The sequence below is a fragment of the Scatophagus argus genome, chromosome 16 (genome assembly GCF_020382885.2).
Source record: "Scatophagus argus isolate fScaArg1 chromosome 16, fScaArg1.pri, whole genome shotgun sequence".
In the NCBI taxonomy this organism is placed as follows: Eukaryota; Metazoa; Chordata; class Actinopteri; family Scatophagidae; genus Scatophagus; species Scatophagus argus.
Window position 1 is genome coordinate 20414891 of NC_058508.1, and position 18335 is coordinate 20433225.

At 46.9% G+C, this 18335-nt stretch overlaps 1 protein-coding gene across 1 annotated transcript in view; it reads right to left on the reverse strand.

Annotated features, from left to right (window-relative positions):
• The window catches only part of cacng2a (calcium channel, voltage-dependent, gamma subunit 2a), a 49278-nt gene extending 31509 nt beyond the window's left edge, over positions 1-17769 (reverse strand). Inside the window, exon 1 of the mRNA XM_046416322.1 lies at positions 16355-17769. Coding sequence (XP_046272278.1) covers positions 16355-16580 — 226 coding nt within the window. The 5' untranslated portion in view covers positions 16581-17769. The remainder of the gene's footprint in view (positions 1-16354) is intronic.
• Between the last annotated feature and the right edge of the window lie 566 nt (positions 17770-18335).

Below are 18335 nucleotides of genomic sequence, written 5' to 3' on the forward strand. Positions count from 1 at the left end.
AGTCCATCGCTCGCTAATGACACGTGGGCCCATAAGTCGTCGTTACCCGGAAGAGGCTCGGTTTCGCCACATCGTCGAGGACAAGTCCGGGCTGCCGGGGGTGAGAGTGGTGACAGTATGAAAGAGTTTTAACGATCACAAATGAGCTCTCGGGGGGGGGGGGGGGGGCTCAGGGATGAAAGTACATAAATCTGTTCATCTGTTAGTTGAGACGGCCTGGAACAAAACACAGGCCCAGTCAGAACTCGTCCATCAGAGGAGCAGGACTCCTGTGGCGCAGGGCTCGCCTGAGAAGAGATCCAACATCCGCTTGAACTTTCAAAATAAAGCTGTGTGGGTTCATCAGGACTTTTGGACTGTTATTAACGTAAAACAGTTGCAGTTTGATCAGGTTTAGCCACACAGACTACTGGGCCAGGTTCAGGAAGCAGATCATGGTTTTGGTTGAAATAAGGAAGTTGAGGTGGGCGGCCATCTGCTTTGACTCAACGAGAAGGCGAATAATAACTTACTGGTTTAAAGATTTAAAGGTTGCCTGGTCTTTCAGTAAGTCGGGTACACTCGAGTAAATTGGCCCACTAAGTTATCTTCTCAGCCCGATTTCATTACCTGGAGCTCATAAGGAAGCCCGGAAGGTTTTCCTGATATCCCTCTCCTCCCAGCATATGATATTAATCTCAACCCCCTCGGCCTGCTCTCATTTACACAATGCCCTCATCTCATCTCCTTTTCTGTTTCCTCTGTTCTGATAGGATCCCTCCCACCGCCCCTGTGCCTGCATTACTGTGTGAGAGGCCTTTCCTCCCCCAAATGAAGCACTTGTTGCTCTGAATGGAGTGAGAACCGCCAGATGGGAAACATCATCCTGTTTTAACACAAGCTAAGGTTTAGTTCTCGGTCCATTTGTGGAAGTTTTCAGCCCACAGTTTTCTCTTTTTTCCTCTCTTTTAAATTGAATAAAGATTTTTATTTCTATTTTAAAGACATTTAGCTGTCCAACCACTTGTCCTTTAGGCCTACATTTTAGCTTACTGTTTCTGTTTGCTGGGGCAGCTGTGGCTCAGGACGTGGACGCACTTTGAAGATCCACCATTTACTCTGCCTGTCGCTTGCTATTACATCTCGTGTGTCCACTACTTTTAGCTGTTTTTGATCCATTCGCCTGCCTTCAGATATCAACTTCTCACTTGTTAATTCGTAAAGATGAATGATATCAACAAAGCAGCCACTGAGACACCAGCCATAAGACGCACTATTGCTATAATTCTGTCCACAACCTGTGATTTCGGCAGCATGTGTGTGTGTGTGTGTGTGTGTGTGTGTGAGGCATGTCTCTGCTCGTGCTCGAATAATGATTTAACCAGAGCTTTCACTTGATTTAAATAATTCCATCTGAGTCCTCTTGTTCTTGAAAACTGCAGACCTCAGCAACACTTGAGCAGTTTAGCAGATAAGGTTATTGGGCAGAGATAAAGTCTTAGCACGAAGGCAAATGCACAGAGACGCATAAAAGCCAAACTCAGAGCAGCAATTTCCAGTAAAGGTGAAGTGAGGTAAATGCAGAGTTACGTTCAGCTGGTTTCGACTGTCAGCCTGTGAGGGTGACTAATGCTGGTTTACTGTAAACACAGTATCTCATGCCCACATTACGAATCTTGTGCCGGCTTGGATGCTATTGGATGTCTCTCAAGTGGAAACATTACTCAGTTTACAAATTCACATGACTCCTCGAGGCCTCGGACAGGCCGATCGATATCTGTGATGGTGAACCTCTCCGTCTCTCCGAGCCAAAGCTGCTCCGTCCACAGCACCAAAATGGCAGCCCGACTTGGCGGACTCATCGGGAGGAGATCTGAGCTTCTCTCACCGAAAGCCGAAAGCTCCATTTTAAAAGCAGCGATAACAGTTAGATATCAGAAAATTCACGACCGGCACACCGTCTGAGGTGCAGTCCTGTAACTCATCGCTCATGGGCAGGAGAGACCAACCCCTGCACTGTGAGACACCTGCTTCCCACTGTCCACTACTTACAATGACTGGATAGGTTTGGTGATTTGGTAGACCTGGTCCCTGACTCAATCAGACTCTGATGACTGGCACAAACTCATGCTGTACTTCACTTCACTGCTTCATAACTGACTGTGAGCCTCCTTGGTGGAGACTGAAAGGCCAACCATCAAATCAGCAACTTGTAAGCTTGTCTTTGTCTTCAGGCACGTGATTCGTCCACTCCAACGTAACAGCAGCAGCTGAGACAGGAGGAAGTAAAAATCGCCATGCGTCACGACGTACTGAATTGAAGCCCAGGTGTTGTGATTCTGTCTCCAGGTTCTTGCCAATACGCGGCCACAACAGAACATGTTTCCAAAAGTGAACTTTGACAGTGACCCTTGTGCTGCAGCTGGATTTCCTTCATGTTGCCCCTCACAGCTCACAGATTTAGTTTTAACACACCTTCTGCAGCGGTTCAACAACATGTGTGTGTGTGTGTGCGCGCATGTGTGTGTGGTCCCAATTTCCCTAAATTCTTAACATCTCGAGAAATCTCTCCTAATACCTTTCTATAGCTCTCTAAACGCCCCGCTCTCTGGCGCCCCCACACCTCCTCCTTTGGGCTGCCCAAGGCAGAATGATTAATTTGTGGCTATTGATTTCTCTTCCTGAGCTGAAAGTATGTGTGTGTGTGTGTGTGTGTGTGTGAGAGAGAGAGAGAGAAAGAGAGGGAGGGAGGGATGGAGAGGGTGAGGTGGGTCAGAGAAGCAAAGGGTTGAGGAGGCAGAGACTTGGAGGGAGGAGGAAGAAGAGGAAGAGGAGGGGGGGTACATCCAGTATTCAGTGTAGTGCTTCTCTGCAGTTCTTTTTTTCTAATCTTTAATGTAGGAAAAAAAAGCCAATGGTTGCAGTCTGGATGCGTCAAACCACCTCCCCCGTCCCTCCCTCCCTCTCTCTCCCCGTCTCTCCCTCTCTCGGTGGCGATTGGCAATTCACTGAGTGTCCACATGTCATCTCTTGCCCTGCTGCAGCGGCGTGCAGCGCGGCATGCTGGGAGGAGGGATGGAGGGGGGTGAAAATAAACGGGCGGGTGGGGGTTTAAGGGATGGCAGCAAAGGGAGGGCAGGCAAGATGGTTAGATGGATGGAGGCATGTATTCATCCACTTGCCTGTTTCATTGCAACTGTGTAAATGCAGCTGCATGTGTGTGTGTGTGTGTGTGTGTGTGTGTGTGTGTCCCTCCCGTCCTCTCAGGGCAGAAGACAAACGTTGTCTTGAGCACTTTTCTCCTCGCCAATTCTTCACTGCCTCTTTTGGTCCCCCTCCCCATCATTCCCTGTGTCTTTCTTTTCGGTGAAATCCCCACACAGGACATTTAATGTTACGGCCTCTGAACGCGAAAAGGTGAACAGGTGAGATCGCCACTTCATTCCACTGAGTAATCGTTTTAATTAAGCCCGTATGTGGTTAGCGTTTGCAGTGATGAGCCCGCCTCACTGCGTACTACAAGCACATTTTTGAGAGATGACGTTTGGAGTGTGACCCACATTTGCCGAATTACACTCTCTCTCTCTCTCTCACACACACACACACAGATCATCTGGCTTCATACAGTTAACATGAGAGATGAAATGTGTACAGTGTTCAACAAATGTCCATTTTGTCCAAGTGTCCTTTCAAGGGCACACGTGCAGCAGCGCTGACAGTCTGTGAAATGAATGCATATGCAACGTGAAAGGGGCGTAAACAGAGAAAATCCGGCGGAGACGCAAAAATCTTCCAGATGAAGATAAACAAGGTCACTGTGAGTATTTGCTTATGCCTCGTTTTACAGTCTGCCATCACTAACGGTACCACCATGTACATCTAAGTACAAGATAATGACCAATTATTCTTTACTATGATCTCTTTGTGCTCAGAAATCCATTGAGAGGATCCATAAAACAGGCTTTCTGACAGTTACAGTCTTCAATCAAACCTGCACCGCACGATGAAAGCTTGAAAACCCACGAAACGCGCTGACCGTCCATCTCCTGCCACGGCTGTGAGGGATGTGGAATCACAAACTGATCAATTCCAGCCCAGATGTCTTCCTATGAGAGTAATGTGCTCTGAAACGCAGTGCTGAAAAAAGCTCTGCGGTCAGTAAAAACCAGGTGTGACAACACGGTGCCTGGCGAGCATGTGGCGAAACGGTCGCAGTCTGGTTAAGGTTCAAGCACCAATAAAGCAATGTGTTTATTATCTAATCATAACACTAACACTAGTAAGAGAAGGACAAGGGACAACGTCGGGCTGGACTGACAGGTCAAACAGCCTGAAGTTATTTTATCACAAACCTTCATGTCTTTCTCTGAGGACTGTCTGAGGAAAGTAATATGAATCTGCCAGGTGTAACCAATCACACTGTGAGCTTTACGTGTTACAGTAACAGTAACCAACACTATTTTGATATTCTTACATTTACTGCGCTGAGTAACTCGTCACCACGTGACGTCTTCGTCTACGGTCAACAAACGCACCCGACGTGCTGAGCGTCTCCGGGAAGCTGCATGCAGCTGCTGCACCCCTTTGAGAAGCTTTGTCATGAACTGCAGTGTCTTTTCAGAGACTTTGTTCAATAAGAACTTAACTTACATACTTTATGTACGTTGTTAGTCGTGCACCGGCAATCCCAGCATGCCTCTGGTGGAGCCTGTCCAATCAGAGGCTTTTCTGTTTCAGCCTTCATCACAACATGTAATCGTTTAATCTAATCTAACCGCTCTGCGTATTCTCACCTCTGACTGTCTCAAACCAACCCGGCAACAGATGGCAAAGACGACGGCCAATGAAAGACGATTCGATTCTTTTCAGCGATCGACGCCAACTCGAGGACCGAAAGGCGAAGCCTCGAAGGCTCCTGAACAGCAGCTGAGCTCCGGCTTCACGAGGAACACTGTGGGTAAATTAAAGATTCATCTTCACGCAGTCATCCTCAAGACTGGCATGGTGATGTCAAGGACGGCATGACACATTAAAGACGCACACACACACACACACACACACACACACAGCAGGCCGATTACAGACACACAGCTATAAAGCAACAGCACTCAGATCCACAACGCCGAGAGGAAGGAAAAGAAGCAGACGTGTGGTTCACATCTCCACATGTTCATACGTGTGTGTGTGTGTGTGTGTGTGTGTGTGTGTGTGTGTGTGTGTGTGTGTGTGTGCGCGCGTGTGGCCTCTTCTCACCAAGAGCTGCCTGTGTGCATGCTGCTATGATCATGAGAGACTCCCTGTCCTGGAAAGAGATCTGAGGGAGCAAAGGGAAGCCACGCTGCTCCTCATTAAACATTCATCCTGTTCCTTACTGCTCTCAGAAACACAGAGACATGAAGGTGAGCGCTCACACACACGTCTGCACACACACACACACACACACACACACACACACACACAGGGGAAGGGGGGGTGAGAAGCAGCATGCTCTCCTGGAAATTACATCATCCTCCTCAGTGGACTTTGCCAACACCTTATCCTCGCCCACATCAGGATGTGGCGACTTCATTTTGACAAATTCCCTGATTGGCTGCGATCTGCAGATTTAGCGCGGCATTGTCTTTTTATCCCGGCAAAAATCAGCAGCACCGTCAGCAGTTCGGGCCGATGCTTTGTCTCAGCGTTACAGTCACAGAGCTCACCTCCACAGACATGAAGAATCGAGTGTCAGCCTTTCTCAGACACCACGTTTACATCATTTCCTGTAGGAAGCCTATTAAATCATCATCCTTCAGGTTAAACGGCCGACTCACTCCATCAAGCTGCTCCGCCGAGACATGTGAGTGATAGAATAAACAGCGTCTTAATCAATAAGGTTTGGTCACAGTCAGATTTTGTTTAATTTTACTGGTTGTGCAGGTCGAACGTCGACCCAGCGAAGTCACACGAAATGTCAAACTTCCACTGCTCACCAGCGAACTGTGTAATAACCTTGTGTCTCTGCCTCCTTCTTAAACTCCTGCGTTCTGGACTGAGGCGGTTTTCAGCAGTCTCACTTGACAGATACAATCTCATTACAACTGTTTGTTTCCCCAACAGCACCATTTGCTGTGACAGTGGGGTCTGCCAGTCCTGTTGACTGCAGTAAATAGTCACTCTGGAGTGCGGTAAACATGACCATCTGAGCGGCGTCACGCTGACTGGCGGCTCCCGCGTCCTCAGAGAGGGAAACGCAGCCCTAAAGGCCAGTTTGGTGCCTTCGGGGCTTCGTTTCCAACATGGCCGCCAAAGGACGCGCCACACCTCCAAAGACACCAAACTAAGTTCATTATGTTCACGTTTTTACTGGGCCAAAATCAGTCTGAAAAGTGGATAAAATAAAATCCGTTGACAAGTGTAGATGAAAGTAAAATGAAAAAAAGAAAAATAAGAGCTGTTTGACCCGTCATCGTTAAGGGTGCCGACGTCGGATCACCGCTTCTAATCCACCAATCAGATGTGAGATTTTGTGCAGACGTTTTTGTTCTCTTGAAACTGAAAAAAAAATCAATCGGATGAAATTACAGCACCGTCTGGTGTCTTTGCATTGTTGCTCTAAAACAAATCAATCACAAATCCCAAAGACATGTGACATCCGAACGCACCGCAAAGCCTGTGCAGTGCTCTTCAGATGCAGACACACACCTGTGCTCTCCTGAGCCGCATGGATCAGCTGTACATCACGCTATCTGCTTCTCCACACTCAGACCTCCAGCCGTCCTCCACCCGGGCCCCGGGTGGTGCCCCACGGCTCGGCCCCGCCCCGCCTCAGAGTCCAGGCTTGGGACTGTGCTGTCAGCAGCTCTCCCACCAGGTGCTAAAGAGGGCTTTGCAGAGGTGGGAACACCTCAGCTTGTTCATCAGTAGAACACGCCACAAGTCCACCATGAGCACACGCAATAATCTTAGCACTCAGTTAGTCCAAGTCACACTTTATCTGTTTTGAGGTTTTGACCTGGGTTAGTTTCACTGCTGATTACTGCACATAATATTTTTACAGTTAATTTGTTCTGATCTCTGGAATGTCATATTGAACAAAAAAAATCAACTCTATTATGATTGTACACACACACACACACACACAAACAACTTGTGAGTGTCTTTGGAGAAATAATTTTTGTACTATAAAGAGTTTAAGTCCAAGTATGGTAGAAATATTCTCAATCAAAATGTGTACTTTTGTACTTTGGGTGAACTGACCCTTTAAAAATAAGCTGGAACAGAATGAATCACGCCTACAGCTGTAATCCTTAAGGCGCTGATAGATCCTACAATCATTACTGTTGTTATTATTATTAGCGTTAGCATCATAAGCAACAGGCGGTCGAACCTGCGGCTCAGCCACCAAAGCCGCTCTGGAACTTCTGCTCCTGTTTCTTCCTCCGACTCTGAGATGATGCAGTGTGTTTGGGTTGCATTCTGACACAAAGCAAATACGGCGTAATAGATTGCAAATGAACTGCGCTACGGACGCCACCAATTAATCAAAAGGCCGCTTGTCGTACTTTCTTCGTGCCATTGCAGGAATAACAACAACAAAAAAAAGAGAAAAAGTGTGAATCGCACCTCCTTAAATGAATGGATTGTATCTGCAGTTAATTATCATTTACTACAGGGTCTCTTTGGGATGTTTCCACAGCTTAAGGATACGGCCGGTGAAGTGGAACGGAGAGGAGCTCTGCTGTGCGATGGAATCACAGATTGGCCTGCTGGTAATTACACTTTCATTGTAAGAGGATCAATTCTATGTAATCAGAGTGCAATCTCAGTGAAAATCGAGTGGTTATTCAAACCACTCTAACATGGAAACTTCACATCTTCAGGGGAACAACGTTTGTTTGATAAACAGAAGCTGAGAGCCAACACAACTTCCATTTTCACCATTTTGACTCTTAACCTCTGACCTGTGAGGCCTGCAGTGGACTGAACAGCTTGCTCAACTTGTATATAGTTTATTTTTGGTTGTTTTTATTGTTGATTGATCTGCAGGTTATTTTCTCTATTAATCAATAAATTTTTCACCATAAAATCGCATAAAAGAGTTATTCAGTTCATGAACATACAATACATGGACAAAAGTACTGAGACACCTGACCATCACACCAACAGTGACTTTAATGACGTCTTATTCTAAACACACAGACAGCTTTGCAGCTCTAACAGCTTCCACTCTTCTGTGAAGGCTTTCCACAACATGTTGGAGTGTTTCTGTGCCCATTCATGCAGTAGAGCATTTGTGAGGTCACACACTGATGTTGGACCAAAAGGCCTGGCTCACAATCTCCGTTCCAGTTCATCCCAAAGGTGTTGGATGGGGTTGAGGTCAGGGCTCTGTGTGGGCCAGTCAAGTTCTTCCACACCAAACTCATCCAACCATGTCTTTATGGAGCTTTGCTTTGTGCACTGGGGCACAGTCATGCTGGAATAGAAAAGGGCCTTCAACAAACTGTTGCCACAAAGTTGGAAGCATAGCATTGTCCAAAATGTCTTGGTGTGCTGAAGCATTAAGATTTCCCTTCACTGGAAGTCAGGGGCCGAGCCCAAACCCTTAGAAACAGCCCCATCCCACACCTGGATTCAGTAATAAAGAGGTGTGTCAATACTTTTGTCTATATGGTGTATATGACACAGAGAAGCAACAGAAAATGTTGGCTATTTGTCCTGAAAAATGTCTTACATTATTGGCACATCATGTCCTTTTGTTGTCCTGTCCCAAACTTCCATCTGAAGTGAATATTCTGTTGAGTTACAGGAGCAGGACGACGTGGAAATGCTTGTGCTAGCAGCCGGAAGTCCATGGCTCTCGTGGTCTGGTGCCACACAGCATGCTTACACAAAGACCGGCCCAGGGTATGTTGTGTATTGATTTGTTCTCTGGTCATGTAGGATAAAGACAGACCCCACCCAACAGGACCAACAACAGCTAAAAATAACACGTGTAAATCAAGGCTAGAGCCACACAGTGAAGCCGAGTGTGTCGGGGGTCAGAGGGGACTATAATTGCGTAGTAACTGAAACGCTGTGCCTGCTTTGACGCATGTCTTTAATGATTGTTCTTTTATTTCTTTTTTTTTTATTTATAGCTGAGACTGTGAGGAGGAGGCGGAGGAGGAGGAGGAGGAGGAGGAGGTAGGGTCTTCACTCTGAGTGGGTGACAGCATTTACGGGAGAGTGCGACTGAAGTTTACAGCCTCTCTGCCATCGACGAAATCCACCTGAGCCATTAATCATACACAAAACCAATTACTGCGCCATCACAGCCGTCTACTGTCCATCTCATCTCAGAGACTCGGTCAGGACGGATGAATCCCGCTACACAGAGCTACAAAGACATGACCATTAATATACGAGGGGGGGGGTCATTGTGACGTGTGCTTCTATCCTCCACCATCCTTTCAAGTCTGATAAAATTCTGGATGTTTTTTGTTCATCTGAAGAGATCAAATCATTTTTTTAAAAAAAAATTGGATCATGATCTATCTGTCACAGTAAATGGGTTGTGAACTTCCTGTTTCCCACAAGAAGCGTTTGCAGTTTCTGTTTCTAAGTTCTTTGGCCTGTCTGCTCTCACTTATGTGTTCAAACGCTGGTTTACATATTACACACTGAGGCTACTTCTATCTCCCCATTCAGGATGCAAGAGAATGTCTGAAATAATGAACAATAACGCAATGAAACAGTTTAAATCACAAACACAGCACCGTTTACGTAAACACAACATACTGTACTGTGCTGCACCATAACAGCACTGGTGTCAAACCTGAACAGACCTGCGGCTGCACTCACACACAGTCAATGAGCATCCCAGTCTGTTGATGCACATCGCTGTGACTGAAGAATTATAACAAATGACAACCTCACCAGCAACACAACCGAAGGCCAGGAGCCCTAAACTGTTCTGTCTCTGGCCTCGGCCTAATCCCGTAATGTCTGTCCTGTAATTTGGCCTTAGTGGGCAATAGAGAGGGCAAAGTGGAGACCAATAAAACAGTCGTGTTCGGCAGCGACTGTCTGCAGTCTCAGCGGAGCTCCAGTGAAAGACAGGCGAGGGCGAAATGAATCCCATCCATCGCCCGCTGCAGGGCAGAGTGGCAGTGCAGTGCAGCTGAAGCTCAGTCACTTCACACAAGCTGCCATCAGCTGAGGGGAGAGGCAGCCCAGAGTAGTGATACCATCCTGACGGGGGAGGAGGAGGAGGAGGGGGAGGAGAAGGAGGAGGAGGAGGAGGAGCGGGAGGAGGGAAGGCTCCCTTTCAACAAGTGGCTGCGAGGCCCTGAACACACTTACCATCCACGCTGCTCTCGACTTGTGACTAACTGTAATCCGGCCCGTGCAGCTGGCTGTACGGTGGATCGGTGTCGTAATACAGTGTAATGCCACTTTAGGGCCGGGACATTAGCCTGGGTGGGCATACTCCAGCTGGGTAATCCTTATCTGATTGGACTATGAGACTAATCCCACTCTTCTCTGCTGTGCTGCTCTGCTATCTGCTTTTATCTCATCCTGCCTCTCTGCTGTGCACTCATAAACACCACCATTCAGACATGTTCACAAAAGCACCTATGCACACACACACAACATACTCCCACATGTGTTTCCAAATGCATGCATGTACACTACATTGATACTCCCACATGCTTATACATAAAATCATGAGGCAGTATGTGTGAACTGTGATCTGTGATGATTGACAGGAGCTGTGGGAGGCTACTGAAGCCATTTTAGCTAAAAAAAAGAAAAAGGAAAGCACATTTTTCTAATTTATCTCTGCCTGGTAAGGATCACTTGATGGTGCTTGTATAAAGCAAACATCCGCTGGCTACAACTTGGCCGGTAGGTGTTCTGTTGACGTGGAAGCAAAGGAGCAAATATTCGCAAGGTCATAATTTCAACTGGATTTTGGATCCTGCATCGCTAAAATACATCTAAACACTTCCTTCTTATTGCCTGAACACATCAGACACGATGGTCGCCCTCCCTCATCTCGGGGTCCTCCCTGACTCCGTCGTCCTGCCTGCGTGGAGCCTGAGGGCGGCGCTGTAATGAAGATGAATGCCTCAGATTAGCAGCAAACGCAAAGCGCTACACCTGGCTGAGAGTGCATGGAGGCGCAGCAGCTGCTCTTTAAGACGTCCCACATAGGGACGGAGGAGCGACGGCTTCAGGGGCCCAATTCATCAGCAGCACACCTGTTTACGGCGTGCAGAGCTCACGCCTCACCTGCCGAATCTCCGTCTGCACAGTCTGCAGCTGCATCTGCGTCTGTGGAACCGTTAAATCCATCTCCAAAATGGAAGACTGGATTGTCAAAATACTGAACATCATCAACAACGGCAGGGCAGCAGTAGGTGCAGGTTTAACATCCAAAGAGTGAAACAGTCAGAGCTGACGTTTCTGGCAGCAGATAGAATCAAACAGCTGAAGGCAAGAAGTCGAACTGTTTACCGCTTCTTGAACAAAATCTCATCTTCGACCAAACTAGTTTGCAAAGCTGATACAAGCAGCAAAATCTGGAGGGAAACTAAGCCAGAACAAATGAAAATGGACACATTGATGTTGTATATTCAGATGCTTGTTTTGGTATCAAATTTAATTCTTTCAAGTAGTCGACTAATCATTTCATAATAAAATGTTTGAAGACAGTGCAAAGCATCCGAGGTGACTTCCTCAAACGCCTTGTTTGGTCCAACATATAAAATTTGCACTACGGAAAGTGTGTGGTGGTCAAACACACAAAGAGGTCAAACACGCAAAGCCAAACAGTAGACACTTTTAACCTGTCAACAAGCCACAGATGTGATCTGCAGGTGATGACGTTTAAATTTACTGCCAATTACCTCCCGTCTGTCTTATCAGCGCTGGTGTCGTTGCTCTCTGAAGGACGTCGACACGAGACCTGCTAAAACTGAGGAGACGCCGCCTGCGTGTTTTGCACCCTGCTCTTTGTTAATTTTTTTAAAGTGACATATTTTGTCATTGGGGGGAACTCACTTCGAAATTCGTGCTCTGCATTTAACCCACCCAAGTGACGTGCACACACACACAGCAAACCCGGGGAGCAGTGGGGGTTAGGTACCTTGCTCAAGGGTACCTCAGCCATGGACACTGGTACGGGGAATCGAACCAGCGCCCCACCGGTTACGGGTCCGATACCCTAACCGCTGATCCACGACTGCCCGTGTAGCTCAGCGAATCCATACATTTTGTCAACCTCTGCATCGGTGCTTGTTCACCGTCAACTTTTCGCATTCACACGCACCAATTTTCACTCATATAAGGAGTGAAATGCTGCACCGTGGATCCAAGCTGGGGCGAAGAGGAGCAGAGATGCAACACGAGCAGGCCAACGTGGACACCGTGGAGTTCAGGATGATCAGCATCTTCATCTCAGCTGAGACTGTCTGATTGGCTTGGGACATGTCTGATATATTATGCAATATGCTGCATGTATGTGCACACACACACACACACAAACCTACGCTCTTCTGCCAGATAACACAGTTCTTTCTTCCTCCAGAAGAGATGATTTTTCTCTGCTGGTGTTTCTCTGACAGGCAGTGAGTGAAGCAGAGGTCGAGCTGTCGAAGCACCCAGTGTGGGTATTCCCATTTTGCTTTTTCGCAGGTTCTCCTCTCCAGTAGCTGGTTATACAAACACAAACGGTCGCCCACCCGTGTCCACTCTGCGAGCAGGATGTGTGGGCCTGCGCTGCCAAACACACCAGTCTGTGTTCTCTGCTGCTATAAGGACCGAGCGACTGCTGCAACCGTTTGCAGCCCGATCGCCAGTAAGACTGCATTTAAGAGGAGCTGCGGGAAAGATGAATGCTAGTCATCTTGGCACTTTGAATTAATTGCGCTGAGCTGCGAACTGAAGTCTAATTAACATCTGAAATGTTAAGCTTGATATCACTCCTCCTGATTATCGATGCTGAAACAAGGCCGGGCTTGCAGCTCTCCAGCTGCATCCGCTCTGTGCTTCTCTGTTTTTTCAACTTCTGCCCCAATTTTTGGTTTAAAATGTGCAAACTACCTATAATTAAATGTACTTGCTTTTTAAGACCCAATTTCCTGAGCAGGAAGTTATTTGAATTAGAATTTAAATGAATCTGACCCCGGTAAGTAAATGCGCTGGCCCCCTTTTTTCCACTCCCTTGCCTCTTCTGGGCCGGGGATCATTCATGAATCACAAATGACAAATCTGGGTTTATTTCCTGCCATTTTGATCTCGGATTCAAAGGGAGAGGCTCATTGTGCCGACGAAAAAGCAACACACACGCACACACTCACCAAGCCAAGAGTGTGATGTTCTGATCTCGTCTTGACTCTGTCCGTTTTGTTTGCCAGTTTTCCTGGCACGGATAAAGGCCACTCACCGTCACAATCACACTCCAGCTGTGATTAATTCTATGTGCTTTAATGTTATCCTTACAGGAACATTTAATACACCAGAGCACTGTGTCAGCACTCAGCGTTAGCTCTTTTAACCACCCAGGCACGGCTGCATGAGCTCTTTTACCAGGAACTCTTTGTGACACCTTCACAGACTTACAAAGACGCTCACATCTGCAGTTGTACCAGTGAAACCACAGTTTTCTGTTGCTGTCACCTGAGCAGCTTCTCAGGAACAGCTGAGGTGTAAACAGTGTGATGAGAAGTTGAGGTGGAAACAAAATGAAACTTTTTTGAGAGCTGTACCGATCGGATATTTGAAGTTCAGTATAGAAACTAAAACTTCTTTCCATACTTTGCTTGGTTAAATTAGCAGGGTTCAGAATCTTGCTCGAGGAAACTCGGCAGTCAGGAATCAAACTGGCAACCCTGTGATTAGTAGGCAACCTGCTCCACCTGCTGAGTGCATGACTAAACACATTCAAGGACTGTGGCTGAATAAATCAAATAATTGATCAAAGAATCTGTAAGCAAGACTGAGGAAGAATCTGATCGAGCATTCAGAGCCAGCTCTCGGTGCTGGGCAGATATTGACAAGGGCACGATGCAATGATCAAAACGTATTGAAGTCCTACTCAGAGGTAGAGGCTGTCTGCCAAAGAAAACGTCCCACTTTGACACAGGAGACGACTGTTCTGTCACTGATTCCAGTCAATCAAGCTGTTCTTGCATCTAAACTTAATCACTGATACATTTATAGTTGCACAGGGAATACAAGTGGAGGCTCCGTTATTAAAATGCTGTCACATTTGGTGATGACTTGTTTAGCACTCGAAATCCAAAGTTTAGGGCTTATGACTTTACAATGGCTTTTGGGTTCATGTGTTAACCTTGTCGGCAGACCTTTATTTACACATCCAGCAGTTAGGGAGCAACATCCTCATTCATATCGAGTTGTGTTTTGTGTCCACCTGGTGAATTTAAGCCCATCTTTTAGCTCAGTATTTGGTCTCTACCCGGTCCTGGGTGAGATGTCTTCCTTTGTCTCTTCAGCTGTTAACGGCTGCTCTCTAAGCATGTCTGTGCTGAGCAGGTGACGTGCCACTAAAAAACAGTGAAATTCTGGTCAGACAGCCAAACGAGCTGAAACTCACTACAAAGCTCTTTAAAGCAGAGACAGACTGCAGATTCAGGTCACTGTGCCACTTGATCCACCGCGATTGTAAAAATATTGATTACAGACGTTTTAAATGAGACTCGTTACTTCAAACCAGCTATTAAGCTTTGAACAGAACGCGCAGCCAGAGCCTGGCTGCTTATCACAGGAGCCAGAGGAGCATGAAGTCAGACGCCGTGACCTTTCAGGATCTCACACCTAAGAAGATGAGCAGATTTGTAACGCTTTGCGCCCTCACAAGGTTACAGTGTCACAGTCTGCGCCTCCGCCGGAACATAACAGGAAACACGCCGCCTCCGTCTGACAGGGCGGACGAGGGAGGTCATCTCAAAAGACTCGCTCTGATTTGACATCTCAGAAAGTTCAGCCAGGTGAAAGGTGACGTGACGAGCAGCGTTCAGCCACGCCGTCATCAAGGTTGTCGGGCAGGTCAGGCCTGCTGACTGAAGTGCGTCTCTGCTACCATGACTTCACTCTTGGGGCTTCATTATGAAAATAAACACCCTGTCTGAACTGTGTGTCACATCCTCTTTAACAGGACAGAACCCCTGCAGAGGCCCTTAATTAGGCTCAGGCCAGTGTATTGGTTTGCCCGTATATCAGGCTGATAGATGATGAAGGTTCCTCCATAACTACAGCTCCTGAAAACGCTATTATTTCATTATTTAAACTCTAATGTCTGACTAGAGAAAATGTTCCAGAGTGGTGTGGGAGGCTTTTATGCAACAGCTTCAGGCTGCAACCAGAAACCTGCTTCAACCTGCCTGCAGGAGCCAAACACCCAGAAAGAGCTGCCTCGGTCTGGATTTAAGTGGAAGGTTTTAGTCTTGATGGTCTAAATCCAAGTCGTCTTTTGGCTTGTGAGCAGCAGCGTCTACTGGCATGGGTCATTCTATTCGAAATGTTATTTGTCTTTGCGAGAACAACTATCTCTTATTTCACTGGGCAAGAAAACAAAACAAAACAGAAAAACCCCAAAGATTCTGGTAGCAGAGTTTGGAGTTTTCTGCTCTCTTATTATATTGGAATAAACTTGTGGTTCTCAACATTTATCAGCCTTGAATGGAAACCTGCTCCATTCTGCCTGCAGGAGAGCAACAGCCTGGTAGAACTGTATTAGTATGGATTTAAGTGTTGCCGATGCAACCTTTTAAACTGAAGCAGTAGCATGTGTCAAAAAGTACCAAAAGGTTGAATTTTTCCCCACCATCGTGAGGCTCAGGTACCACCTGTAAAATCAATGTGGACAACATCAAAACTGAATGACTCTTCCCAAACTTAATGGTTGTAGTTAGCCTCCAGTTTTGTCTTTAAGCTTTAGGGGTGTTGTTTATTTATTATCTGCTTTTCCAGCCTTTTCTGCACACAGATACGGAAACAATAATGGACCCACCCAACCCCCCGCCAAAGATGTGCACCTAAGTTTTCCGCAATCCTTACAAAGGTTGCCTTCACTGAAAAGCAGAGATACGTCGAGACAAGAAGAAGCAGATTTTTCCATTTCCACTCTGTCCTGTTAATAACCTCACGACCCCTCAGATTCAAGGTGTGCAATCAGTACCAGCAGATGTTCTGTCTTCCGAACACCAGCTACAGCTAAAGCCTGCTTGTGAGGAAACAGAAACACTCTTATAGCGATGCCATGGACGTGAGAAGCACAGAAGAATCCAGTGTTCAGCTCTACCTCACTGACTGCTGAAAAACAAAAACCCACCAGTGAAACCAGGTTGGCAGAGCTCGTCGAGCAGCTCGCAGTCTTTCCTCTTACCTTCCAAACAGCACGTCCTCCACAGGCCGGAGTGGGTCATCACCTCCTCGTTCTTCTTGCTGGTCTCGTTCTCGCTCATGGACTTGGTCTTGCAGACCCCGCGGGAGTACAGCCAGTAGTCCGTGCCGACCGCGATGGTCATGAGGCTGAAGGCCGCGAAGGCTCCCACCGTGGTCAGCAGCATCTGGACTCCGCGGTCGAACAGACCCATGTTTCCGCATTCCATGAAAGGGGGACCCCCTTTCCTCTTGATGTACAGGAAGTAAATATTTGAAAATTTGCGGGACCAAACCAAACCGAAAAAACGGGATATACTCGAGCGGAAGGAGAGGGAAGAAGGAGGTGGAGGATGCGGTAGGAACCTTATGGTTGCGTTTGGGTGAGGACCAAAACAAGAGAAAAACTGAGGAAGGAAGGAGGTTTTGTTGAACGGGAGGTGAAGAGAGGAAGAGGCAGAGCTGTCTCTCCTCTCAGGTTCTTTTCACTTTTACTCCCAAAAGGATCTTGTTTTTTTTAAAAAAAATCAGGTGTGCAGAGGGTGACAGCCCTTCAACAGGCCTTCAGCTGCAGATGGAGCAGCAAGAAAAGCTACAAATGTGAATAATAACCGAGCTAAAGAAGCGTTAACTGCGTCCTAAAGCCTACAGAGTCCAGTCTAGAAATGGAAGTGAGATATAAAAAAACCTAAACTGAGGTTTACTCTCTGCAGGCCTGCAAAAGAAAAGAAAACGTTTCTGGACTTGTAAAGGTTACAGCTGAGCACAGAGCTGAATTAACATGAGCTCAAAGGGAGCACAGAGACGGTTGGAGTAATAACAGGCTTACAGTACAACAGTTCAATATGTCTGTTACAGTGAGTTGCTTTAGTCAGAGCTTATAACATTGCGTTTACTAATAAGAATTTAGAATTATAGCTAACTAGAGTCAAAGCTACCCTAAAGACTATTGTTAATACTGTTATCCTAACGTGTTTTGTTAGTCAGAAAGGGAAAAGGCAAACTGGGGAGGAAAGCGAAGGACAGCAGGGAAATCTGTCATATTAGTGGAAACAAAAGAGAGTTAACAAATGGACGCATTCAAGTCCCGTCGAGAGGAAATAAAAGCAATCCTCGGGGTGTTTTACAACGACCTAATGTGGGGTTAAAATGAAATATCACGCTGGCTTCTCACAAATCAAGCCTGCACACACGATGGAATGAGGAAATCAAGGCTCAACAAAGAAATTAACTGATTTAGAAGGTTTTTTAAAAACACACACGCAAAAAATAATCAGATAGAAACCGATTTTTAAAAAAAAGAACAAAAAAGAAATTAACCGCGTCGATTTTCCTTTTTCCTAAAATTTTGATCCCCAGTTTCCATATGTAGCCCTATAGCTCTGGGAAGGTTTCCGCCGAAAATGGGGGTCTGCGGTCAGAGGAGGCTCGGCCGTCGACGATCCGGAGAGAGCGGGGAGCATCCAGCAAGGCAAGCCGACCATCACTCGACATAGAGCCGGCAGGAGGAGGACGAGGAGTCGGTGTGGGCGCCGCCGCAGCACAGGAAGCTTCGTCCGTGGATGGAGGAGAGAACCGCCGCCGCCGCCGCCGATGCTGCTGCTGCTGCTGCTTGAATATCCAAATTCACCGTGGCAGTATCACACCCAGGACGGTCCCGTTTGTATAGCCCTTGCGCCATGTAATAGGAAGAAAAATAAATTCTGATGAATGTTGCAATCCCCCCTGTTTTCCCCTCCTCCTCTTCCTCTTCTTCTTCTGCTGCCTCTCTCTCTCTCTCTCTCTCTCTCTCTCTCTCTCTCTCCTTTGCGCGCTCGGTGCAGGTTTGGCCGCTTGCAGGAAGAAGAAGAAGAAGAAGAAGAAATATATTACACAATCAGGACTTGCTCAGATCCACAGACAGAGCTGGTGTTGTCACGATGTGAGCGGCGCTGTGCGTCCACCGCGTTCAGCTTCAGCCTCTCTCCTCCCTCTTTCTCTCTGAT